General features: G+C 32.5%; 1 protein-coding gene across 2 annotated transcripts in view; it reads left to right on the top strand.

The window, feature by feature from the left end:
* The window catches only part of LOC129941130 (protein outspread), a 222,528-nt gene that overhangs the window by 130,544 nt on the left and 79,018 nt on the right, over positions 1 to 12,966 (top strand). For both annotated transcript variants that reach the window (XM_056049682.1, XM_056049683.1), the window contains exon 2: positions 6,649 to 6,729. In XM_056049682.1, coding sequence (XP_055905657.1) covers positions 6,649 to 6,729 — 81 coding nt within the window. The remainder of the gene's footprint in view (positions 1 to 6,648; positions 6,730 to 12,966) is intronic.

The raw sequence follows: 12,966 nt of genomic DNA, 5'->3' as shown, positions 1-12,966 counted from the left end.
CCACACAACCAAACCCTAAGTTTTTCATTCCAAACTTGCCTCTAAGCCGCACACCAAGCCATAGAAGAAGAAGATGATGGCCATGATGAAGAAAAAAGTAAAATAAATAAAGTGTACGTAAAAATTGCAACTAAAATTGAGTAAGACAAAATAAACAAAAAACAAAACTAAAATGAAAAGGGAAAAGGAAGAAGCTCGTCAGGATGACATTAAACCGGTCCAACGGTAATAATAATTGTCCTCTCTCATGTCGTGACTTCTTTGACATTTCAATGTTGTGAGCTTAATGCTTCATCCGCTCGTGGAAGCCACGAGTATTCTTCGAAGTGAAGTGCATTTGCACCACAATCCAAAACCAACACAACGAACAATATGACTTTAGGCTTCTCTAATGCGCTGATACCGGAAAGTAAAAAAAGGCATAATGGCGACAGGGAATGTTGCTTAGTCATTTCAGTCATTCGACATTTTATTTCGTAATAAATTGCAACTACGACGAGTGTTTTTTAATGGGATGAGAGTGATGCTTATTTCATTTTAGAATATTATTTTAAAAATCATGGAATTAAAAAATGTTTAACATATAGTTTGAATTTTTCACCTGCGTTCCGTCTCTTTATTTCTCTTTGGTACACCTTGACGTATACGCAACATTTTTATTTGTCAAATTGCGTGCAACTTAAATTTTCAAAAATCGGGGTTTTTAAAGAACTATATTTTTTCACAAACTTATGATCAAAACTTAAACTTAACTAATTTAAAGAATCTTAGGAAAAAAATTAATACTTTTGTTATTAATAATTTATGTACTTAATTTTACATGTCTAGCCGGTTATTCTACCCATAACTCTTGTAAGTATCTTGATAAGAAAATATCATGTTTAATTAAGAAAATAATAAAATGTCATCATCGATAACGTTACAAATTTTAATGCATTTTAAAAGTTTTTATTTGTTCTCATTAAGTCATTTATATTGATAAAAATTAGTGCATGAATAAAATTGCAGTTTCTTAAATAATTTCCATTTAATTTTAGATGCAAGTATTAGAATGAATTCATATTTTAGTTTGATCTGTAAAATATATTTAAGAAATATTGATAGAATTGACTTGTACTAGATTTTTGATACATTTACAGCATTACTTAATTACTTAAAGTAATCACCCTTTATGGATTTACGTTGCATGTACATTTTTATAAAATTCAAGTTAATACACTTCTGAATATTAAGATATTCTTTGCAGCTTTATTATTTAAATTAATTTAAGATTCAAGAACAACGTCCTCAACATTTTTCTTTGGATATTAGTTATGGGAAAACTTAGTTAAGAGAAGAAAGAATTGTTAAAAAATAATATTATGTATTTATAGTGTGATTTTTTAAAAGCTACAAGAAAATTTTTCAAAAAAAAACATACAATTCAGAAAAATGCATGATGTCTTTATTTGAATCGATAGTACGGTCTAAATAATTGAATGTTTGAAGATTATTGTATGCAAATGTTGATCTTGACTGTGCCTCAAATGGTCCATCCGCTTAGTTCAATTTTGGCATACTCTTTCCAATATTTCGGACGTAATCTCACGAATAAATGCTTCAATTTTGCCTTCCAATGCATCAATTGAAGCAGGCTTTTTTTTAAGTTAATTTGTATTAATTGATCTTAAACCTATCTTAAAGCTAGACATAAATTCATAAAACTAGCCTAATTATCCATAATTTACAACTAACTTAATAGTGCCATACGGACACTCTAAGTTAAACTATAACACTAACTACTAATGCCTTTCGGCCCTAAGATCTATTTTACTTCAATTTAAATTTCATTTATTTTTGTATTTATTAGAAAATATTAAAAAAAAAACTAATATCAAGATCCTTTTTTATTTTTACTTAAAAACTACTTAAAATAAGGTCCTTAATATAAAACTTAAAGCTAACTTAAACTACCTATTCTACCTATAAACTACTTAAAACTAGAACAACCACAGCAGCAAATCTAACGTTTTTTGTTTTTATATTTTATTGTCTTTTTTTGTATGTTTTTTTGTTTTTTTATATTCCATGTTTTTTTAAATTTTTTTGTTTTTTAATTTTTTTTTTTTGTATTTTGTTTACCACCATGTCTACTCTACTTAAGACTAAACCTTAAAACTATAAAACAAGTATGTAAGCCGGCTAAGGCTAAAAACCCAATATCAAATGCCGATTAAAGCCACTAAAACTGGTTCTCCTGCTTCACCCTATCAGTTCGGTCCCGTTCGGACACAGCCCTACTTTGCTCCGCCTTGTGCCATCACATTCCGATTGTATGATAGACGCCTATCCACGGTTCTTCGTCTGACGTGGTAGATTAGCGGAACTCCCAATCTATCCTGTATTAGACCGCATCTATCTAAAAAGAGGAATGCCTCTGGTGGAATGAAGCCGCTCAAGCGTGCACTTTTAAAATACTCGTCGTTCGGAAAGAACGCCCCGAAAATTAAATTGTTGGTCGAAGACATAGCTCTTGCAATGTGACCTCGGACGACTTTTATTACAAAATTATCAATTCTGTTGATTCGAGCCCCGTTGTAAAGGACCTCGCTGGAATAATAATGCACATAAGAAGACTCGGCTGTTCGATATAAACCGGTACAGCGTCGTAAACACTGCCGCTCAAACACGCGAAACTTCCGAACCACACAGGACAACCATAAACGTTCATTGACCGTATGAGGGCCGTGTAGCAAATTACCTTCACTCTGGGGTCAAGCCGACTGCTAAAAAACAGCCGTTTCGTCAGAGCGAAGGCTCCTCTGGCCCTGGTCGAGTATTTATATTTCTGTCGAAATATAAATACTGATCTTACCAGATACCGATGTACTTCTCTACGCTTTTGCTCGCTAATGGCTGCCCGATAAGATCAACGATGACCATTTTGCGCCAATTCTTACACGTATCCCTCGTGGCCAACGGAGTCCGGAACAGAATTGTCTCCGACTTCTGGACATTTATTTTCAGTTTCCAGTCGTCTCAATATCGCTGAATCTTGTCGAAATCACGTTGCAAGGGAATTCTAATAACCTCAACCTTTCGGGCCGTTCTGTACGCAATTAGATCGTCGGCGTACGCAATTGCCTTTGTAAGACTACCTATCAGATCGCTGGTGTAAATGCTGAAGAGGATCGGCGAATTCACCACCCCCTGTTGAAGACCATTTTTAATTGAGAATGTTGTGGTAGAAGTTAAATTGCCACTTTTGACAACAAACTTTCTACCGTTAAGCATATCATAAAGTATATACAACAATGGCTTACTCATACCAAGCCTGCTCAGTTTTAGGTAAAGGCCCTCTAACCTTTCGATACTAAAATTCAATAGTTTGCAAGCGTTGTTCTTTTGTAAAACGTTTCATGGTTAAATTATAGACCATGCTGAAGATGTTTGACAGTGAAACAAAACAAGAAACGTGCGTCAGCTGTCAGTGTTGCTAAAAATATAATAGCATACAAATCACCCTTTACTTTGACATCAAAAGTTAACAGAAATTAAGCAGAAACAGATGATAAATCCTGGAAATATTTTGTATATTTTTAAGAACTTAACAAATTAATGAAAATAGATATTCATTTACTGCTCATATTTTAATTCTGAAATTCACACTGCATCAAACAAAGCGTTTTTGATTCGATAGGCAAAACGTTTTATTTCTTGTTTCAATTTATATAAAAGTTTTATCTTTCTAATTGTGTCTGAATCTTAAAACCATTTTTGATTCGATTGTCAGAAATATATGTTTTTTTAAATGTTTTGTTTCTTGTTTCGATTTGTGTCTGAATCGAACAAAACGTTTTTGATTCAATTATCAAGAAACGTATATTGTACAATGTTTTTATGCTTTTTGGTTTTTTTGTAAAAGTTTTATCTTTCTAATTGCCTTGACTTAAAAAGGATTTTTTTCTATTTGCTTCCATTTTTATTAAAATGAGCACAAAAAGTAGATCGATAAAAAAATACTTTAAAGTGTAACGAAGGAAATAAATAAAACAGCGAAGTCAATGTTTTGTTTTGAACGAAACATGTTTGCTTGTTTTTCTTTTGGTGTTATGCTTTGTTGCGTTATAAAAAAGAAAGTATCCAGACACATTTATTTGAAGCAGTTTTGTTGCACTGAATGTATGTTGCTCTTATAAAATGGCATGTGTTTTTGAATTTTAAAACATTTAATTTGAAAAAAAAACATGTTTTCTCGTTTCACGAAACAAAAACACGTTCCGCTCTTTAAGGTTTGTCTGCAGCAGAAAATGATGATATTTTTCAAAAAGAAAAAACAACTTTTGCTTGTTTACAAATAAATATATATAATAAATGTTTATAAATAAATCCGACTTCAAAATGGATGTCTCATGTCAGATTTTCAAGATATCACTTTTTTAAATTCGAAAAATAGTACAAATGCCAAATGGGGATATCTAAATTTATGAAGTAACTTCTTTTCATTAATTTCCGTGATCATTATCCAATTCTATTATCATTTCCTTTAGTATTCAGTTTAGGCATTTATATTATTACAAATAATATTCGAAAAACGAAAAAGTTGTTAGATTTCACCTGTTTTACAAAAATCTAAAAAAACGCTAAACTATTTACGCTACAATGGTTTTCGACAGAAAAAAGTAAAACTGTTTGAAAGAAAGTTATGTTCTTGCAACAAATCTGTTGTTAAAACAATTCCATTGTACTAAGTTTTTGATTTAAATATTAAAAAATAATAACCTTATGTTGAAAACGAGTATTTTTAAAAGTTGAGCAAATAGTTAAAATAAGAATTTTGGATTCGAAATCAGCAGTAAACATTCTTAAATATATTAAAAGAAAAAACTTTGAAAGTATAAAATTCAAGTTTTTCTCAAAAGTTCACTTAGATTCAAATAAAGACTTATAAAGTCACAACTAATGAGAATTTCCAGAAACTAAATAAAATACTTAAATGCTTTAAATTTTAAAGTTATCCTACAAGTTATTGTTAAGAGATATTTTGAGTTTAACCTTAAGCTTGAAAACAATGTTTTTTATTGTTTTAAGCATTTTTAAAGTAGCCTATATTGAAAACCTGATGTGATAGAAAAATTTAAAGGTGAGATTCGCATTAAGGACATCTTAATCCTTTTTGAGACAAAAAAAACTTAATTTTGTCGACCTTTGAATTCAGAAAATGACATTTGGGAATAAATACGTAATACCGAATTGAGAAGGCGTCTTCAGTACTTCTCATTCTTTTCGTTCAATGATTTAAAATATGTATTAAAACACTTAGAAACTATATTATAGGGTTATTTCTCTTTTCAAAATTACTCAATATTGTTTGTATTACGAAAAGTTCTTGGAAATGATCGACTTCAAGCAGAATTCATATCAAGATTTTTTTCAAAAATGTTTAAAGGAAAACTATAAAAAAAAAAAACTATCTTCATACACAAAAACGTTGATAGAAGAATTTTTATGAAAATATTCCATGTTTTGGATATTTATGTTGATGGAACATTAAATAAACACTTTATAGGCAACATTTGCATTTATTTGTGCAACATTTCTGTCATTCAATTCGTTTCTCCAATGCGAATTTCAGTACGAAAAAGTCGTGACTAAATGAGTCATCATCATCATCATTATCTGCCATATACCTAACCTAATACCTGTCTTATGCCTAGACTAAAGCACAAAGCCAGTGCAACTTTTGTTAAACAAAATTGTCTTCCAATTTAAAATGGGACACTCATGATTGTTGGTGGCGGGTGGAGTAGAAGTAGCTCGAGAGACTAGACTAGACTTCTATTAGGTATACTCTATATCGTGTCCAGACTGACAGCCTAAGCGTTCAACAGTAGCAGAATTTGATCGCCCCCAAGTGGCGCAAGCATGTTGTAATTTTGAGCCTCTCGTACATAATGATCCGTATCCGAATCTATTAGAACACTTAACAACAACAAATAGAAGCGAACAAAAATAAAAGATATAAAACAATTCCATTTAATGGTGATTTATGGGAATTTAAATGGCCCCAATAGGTTTGGTCGATTGTAATAATGTTATTTTTTTTTGTTGCTTTACGGTTTTAATGTCTGGTGAATTCTAATTTTATAAAACTGGGGCTATTTTTATTTCACTTTTTCTTCTTTATACTTAATTTTAAGTGACAAGTTGATTGGATTTTGATTATTGGTAATTGTAACCTTTTAGGGCGCCATTAGACACACAATTTGCAATGAGAACTCAAGTAAATGTAAGTAGCTAATTAATTGTTGAATACATTGTTGATGCAATATGTTGCTAGAGAAATAGGAAAATTTGAAAAATATTGTTTATTGCGAAAAATTGGAACACGATTGATTGATTTATATTTTGTATGTAGTGTCATTTAGTAAAACAATTCTATTAGAGCACGAATTTATTGGCTGTTGTGACAAGCATTGGTTTAAGGTATATTCAAAGCTCTGATTTATAGTTTTATTTTTAAATGTATGCTCGTTTTATATTATTTTACTTTAATCATAAGTGACATTTATCTTTAAAGTTAAGCTTGTTGTATTTAAATTTTGTTAATAAACATTGTGTTTAAAGTTTGAAAAAACGAACTAACTCTACAATCTTTGATTATTTCAGGCATCACGGAAAGTATCAAAATGCGGTTACTTGTTTGTCGCACCGGATTGGGATTTTAACAATCCCCTTTACAGAACTAAGGTAAGTCATTTCATATCTATTTTATATTTGATCATTTTATGAACAAAATTTAGTGACATTCCAATTTGTTCTGACCTCAAAGGAGCCAATGGTCTTAAGCACAACAATGTTGCAAATATATCTCACAGTTAGCACTTTATTGTTTCTTTTTGTTGTATTACTTATATTTTTCGTATCACCCACGATAACTAAACTTACCAATACCAGCCTCTTTTGTTCACCACCAACCACCTCTAATGCTTTTTATCATCACTTTTCCGTTGTAAATTTTTCGCCCTGGAGGTGATGTCTATTGAGCCGACAGTTATTTTTAAACCGCACATTCCAAGATTAATGTCAAAAATATATCTAACAACATGGGCGACCTGGCTGTAAACAGTGGAGCTCAGAATTTTTGAAATTGAACTAAAATCACTGCAAAAAAAACACTTTGGACAATTAATCAAATTTCAAGTTTTATGAACTTATTTGTACAAAAACATCACATTTTTAGAAAAAAAAAATAAAGCAAATAGAGTTTTACCAAAAATTATGTAATTATCGATTTTTTTCTAACTTTATGCTGTAAATTGTCCTACTGTTTTGACAATGGTTGGAAATTTGTTGCCGGCGCGGCGGCGCGTCTAACAAAAACTTTCATACCACACATGTGGCGGCTGCGGCAACTACAGCCGACTACGATATTATGATGGCGAGCGATGGCGACTCAACGATCTTACACATAGGTACTCTCGTCTGACCTTAAACTTTTTTCTAATGCTGTCAAATATTTCATGTGGTTTGTCCCAGAAAATCCTTCCATGTTATCTGAAGGTAAAAGAAACAGTATCTCGTATACACATGAGATTTAATGTCCTTCAGTGCCGTTAGATTGAAAAAACATGACACATACGAAACATGTCGAGTGATGTGGTGTTTTTATTTTGTCTGCACATCGAACAGACACTAACTCAATTTGACAGTTGAGTTAATGCTGAGTGCGCACTATAGTAAAAGTGCGGTCAATAAATTCAGAGGGCCACTGAACCTTTCTGTGGGGTATAAACATTAATATAAATGACTTATTTACACGAATATAAATTGAGTTTCATTATTTCTGTCAGTTTATAAAAGTTCAAATACTAACGAAAAAAATATTTAAAAAATCGGACACAATGACATTTAGTGTCATTAATGAAGTAATTTATGTTTATGTATCTTATTAAAAATTAATCAATGAATAACAATCATATTTTTTTGAAGAAACTGTCAAACATCCATAACATGCCATATTGTATTTATGTTTCGGAGGGATTAAAAAAGGTGTTTTTTTAAACGTTTGGTTTTCAATTTAACAAAATGATTTTCGGAGTTGATCTTTTTGACAGCTGTCATTTGATTTATGGTGAGTTTAGTTTTAGTTTCATAATGAACGCCTGAACAACGCTTTCAAATTTTTGATAATCCTCAAATTTATTTTGAGATGCCTCCCATTACATTCTAAAAAAGTCGCTGAGGTAACCATTGAACCATATTTCTTCAAAAATGAAGCCTGTCATAATGTTACAGTCAAACAGGGAAGTCCATGATTAATGCCTTTTTTCCCTGAATTGAAGAATATTGATCTAGACGACTGACCTTTAGTTTCAATAAGACGCCGATACATGCCCTACAGCAAACGGAACAATCAATTTTTTCGCGTCTTCGCCTTGGGCCTCTATCGAGTCCTCCAAGATCATGCAATTTAAAACTGTTGGGATTTTTTTTGTGTATTTAAGTAAAATAGTTTGTTTGACCAGATAAGTCCAAAACAATTTACGCCTTAGAAGAAAATATTTGGAGCGTTATTGCTTTCATATGTCCCCAAAGTGGATACGGCAAAAAGATGCCAAAATTGGCCTGCTGGCCTTTAATATATTCAATCCAGCTACCGTTGCGACTGTCAGTTGCCCGTAATCATTCTAGAAACAGGTTAGCAAGTTCCTATGCTTACAACAAAACCTAAATACTTAGCCAAAAGCATTAAATTGCATGCGTTTTATTTCTTTTGAAAACAACACGTCTAAAAAAGGGCCCTTTAGAATTTATCTCAGGTTCATAAGTACAATTGCTAATATATGTAGGTCAGATAGTTATCAAACCGTTGCATCATCTTTAAAGAAGTAAGGTCCAATGATGCCACCAGCCCATAAACCGCACCAAACTGTGACTTTTTGTGGATATATTGGTAGCTTTTGCAATGCTTCTGGCTGATATTCACTCCGAAATCGATAATTCTGCTTATTTACGTACCCATTGAGCTTAAAAATGAGCTTCGTCGCTGGAAACAATTTTTCGGTAAAAGTGGATCTTCGGCTAACCTTCCCAGAGCCAATCACCAACAATTCTTTGCAGTAGGTCGTTCGGATTCAATTCTTGCACCAGCTGTGTTTTGAAAGGAATCACACCTAAATCCTTGCGCAAAATTGTCCACGTTGTTGAGTAACAAAGGCCCAATTGCTGCCAACGGCGAAGAATCGATAATTGATGGTCAGCATTAACACTAGCCGAAACAGCTGCGATATTTTCTTCTTAAAACTCTTCTTTTACTTAAATAAGGGTACATTTTCTGTTAATATAGGTCAGATAGTTATCAAACCGTTTTAATCAAAGCCGTTAGTGATTGTGGCAAATAAAAATTGATGCATCTTAAAATTGGAACTAATAAAGTTGGATAAGAGAGGTAAAGATCAGAATGCCAATTAGATGGCTTTATATTTATAATTGTTGCCTTCTTGCAGAGATATCAAAAAGGTAACACTACAGAAGAATTAACAAACACCTTCTTATTTAATGAAGATTCCAATTAAACTGTACTAAAAAGAAGCCTTATCACATTTTGTTTCGAAAGTTATATTCTATATAATTAAAATCAATTTAAAACTTCATTCCATTCAAGCCCTCAAGTAATAACCAATTAACTGCGACTTATATAAAACGTTACAAACACTTAAGTTCTTAAGAAAAGATAATTTTCTCCACTTTGAATACAAAAAATAAAAAAAATACCCAATTGAACAGAACAACAAATAATGGCGACATCGAAATAACTTCCTGGTTTTTCCACAAGAGCTCTTTTCTTAATGGCCAATAAAACTCTTGACGACCAACGATGATGATGATATCCAGAGCATATACATTTTACGATAGAATAGGTATATAGACATAGGAACAGTAGAAATAGGAAGATGGTTCAGACGGACCATCATCCTCTCAATCGAGGTTCATTTTCACTATTATCTTCTTGGAATAATTTAATTCCTGAGATATACGATATACGATATAGACGAGTATAAGCAATTTGCAGTTTCTAAAGCAATGATTTTCATCCATGATCATCATCAAAGAACAGGAGCACTCTTTAACTACATATATGTATGTACCTAGTACCTATGACTACGTTTTTAAGAGTGGTCAGTGGGCAACAGAACCACAACAACAACAACAACTTTATAGCCGGATGATTCTGCCACATAAGTCGGAGATTTTCATTAAGCCAAATGACACTAAATTATGATAAACTCATCGCTAAGGCAAATTACCTTGCGATTAAATTGTCAATGGTAAAAAAAGAAAAAACTGACCGCATGGTACCGCTAATAATATAGTAGGTAATGGTGGCTCTAATTCGCTGCCGACTTTTAACGAGTTCAGGTGGTGGGTAGGTTGTAACTGTGGATGGAAAATGTTAAGTGGAAAGCGAAGCGGGCTTGGTTAATTTGTATTTTTGTTGTGTGGCGCTTTTTTTAAAAACCAACAAGAAAAACTTGCCACTTGTGGGAGAAAAACACTTCAACAATTAAATAACTAAAATATAGCTCTCAGTGCTGTCGAAAGTAATATTTTAATGAGTACTCAATTTTTTGATACTTAATTTTCCTTAATAGATTAATATAGGAGACAGGAAATTAAATTACAGAAATATATAATTATCAAGATTTCTAAGTTTTTTTATCATTTAAGAGAATAATAATAATAAATAAAGGTGCATCAAAAGACGAGAGCGAGTAGTTTCGGTCCTCATTTTGGTAAGATCCATATTTAAAAAAAAGGTCTTAAAACAAAGCAAAAATAACGATAGCACATTGATTTTTGCGAAAGAAATAAAACGAATTACAAAACCAATACACTATTAAAATACAAAATATAGGAAGATGTTTTAAAAGCTGTAAGAAATTTTTTTGAAAAAAAAAACACATACAATTCAGAAAAATGCATGAAATCTTTATTTTAAACGATAGAACCGTCCATGTAATTTAATGTTTAAAGATTATTTCATGCAAATGTTGACCTTGACTCCGCCTCAAATGGTTCATTCATTTAGTCCAATGTTGGAACACTCTTTCATTCCGTCTTGTTGAAACCACATGTCATGCAATTCAAGCTCTTGTATTTTCTCACCATTCGCATCATCTTCAAAGAAGTAAGGTCCAATTATGCCACCAGCCCATAAACCGCACAAAACCGTGACTTTCTATGGATGCATTGGTAGCCCTTGCAATGCTTCTGGCTGATATTCACTCCAAAACCGACAATTCTGCTTATTAACGTACCCATGGAGCCAAAAATGAGCTTCGTCGCTGAACACAATCTTTTGGTAAAAAAGTGGATCTTGAGCCTACTTTCCAAGAGCCCATTCACCAAAAATTGTATGTTGCAGTAGGTCGTCTGGCTTCAATTATTACACCAGCTGAATTTTGAAAGGTATCACAACTAAATCCTTCTGCAAAATTTTCCACGTTCTTTAGTAACAGACGCCCAATTGCTCCGAACGGTGACAATTCGATAATTGATGGTCATCATTAACACTGGTCGGTACAGCGACGATATTTTCTTTAGTTCGCACTCTACGTAAGCGTGATGGCTTAATGTCCAACAATGTACATTTTGTGCGAAATTTAGTCACAGTAGCCCGAATAGCTGCTTCAGTGGTTCGATTAAAGTGACCATAAAATGGAAGAAGCGCGCGATGAACTTTCTTGCTCGTATAAGAGCACGCATTTTGATAATAACATTCAATACTTTGCGAGCGTTGTTCGTTTGTAAGACGATTTATATTTCAATTCAATTCAAACTTGCGTCAGCTGTTTAAACCACTGTTGCCAAAAAGATAATAGCTAAAAAGTCACCCTTTACAATCGTTAAAAAAATTGTTAGTAATATTTAAATTACAAACTAATTACTACAACATTTAAATGACTTGTAATTTTCAAGAATGTTCTTAGATGAATTTAAAGTTAAAGGTTAAGACATGGTTGGGATATATGTACTTATTAAAATATCAGGTATTGTGGTTACCTCAATAGAATCTTAAACTTCTACAATAAATAAATCAAGTGCATTTATTACACCGCTTTAGACTTCAAGAATATAGACAATATCATTATAAACCATCCTTTTTAATAGAGTCTGCGTTTGAAAAAGCTTTATTCAGTCATCTTATAAGGAGGATGGTTTTAAGGATGAGGTCATGTTAGCCCTCTTAAGACGTTATAAAGTTGCAATGTACAGATTATATTCTATTCTTGTGGATCTCTAATGGAGTCCATATCTGAGATGCGTACTCAAGATTCGGTCGGACCAGTGTTTTATAGAGCGAGAGTAGCATAAGAATCCTGAAATTCTTTAGACCAACGTTCAAGAAATCCTAACATTTAAAGTTGACTAGAATTAATGAGAAGTAGTACCCGTGGCATGATGGTTAGTGCGTTGGACTATCATGCCAGTGGTCTTGGGTTCGATCCCTGCCTATTCCATCTTAAGTCTTTTCACGGGTACTGCCTCTTGCGAGGAATTGAAAAATTCTCCAAAAGTTACTCTTGTCATGAAAAAGTGCTTTCTCAAATTAGCCGTTCGGATTCGGCATATAAACATTAGGTCCTCTCCATTCCTGACAAAATTACTCGCAAACAGGAATGGTTGAGAGTTGTAAGTCACTAGGCCCTAATTCTCAACGAACTGTTGCGCCACCCAATTTTTTTTTTAAATTAATAAGAATTCAGACTAAAAAAGCGATTTAAAAAGTGCTATGATATTTTATAATCAATCGAATTAGGATTACGTCTCTTAAGAGAAATGCATTGCCTGACATTGAATTAAGCTAATACCACTGTTATTTCCACCAAATAACAAGAACTTCTCTTGGAATTGTAATCGATCGGTTATAGATTGTGTGCTTTTGTAGATTTTCATATCATTCCCATAGACTAAAATGTTACA

The sequence above is a fragment of the Eupeodes corollae genome, chromosome 1 (genome assembly GCF_945859685.1).
Source record: "Eupeodes corollae chromosome 1, idEupCoro1.1, whole genome shotgun sequence".
In the NCBI taxonomy this organism is placed as follows: domain Eukaryota; kingdom Metazoa; phylum Arthropoda; class Insecta; order Diptera; family Syrphidae; genus Eupeodes; species Eupeodes corollae.
The sequence above is the reverse complement of the archived record's forward strand: the minus strand, read 5'-3'. Positions and strand labels throughout refer to the sequence as shown.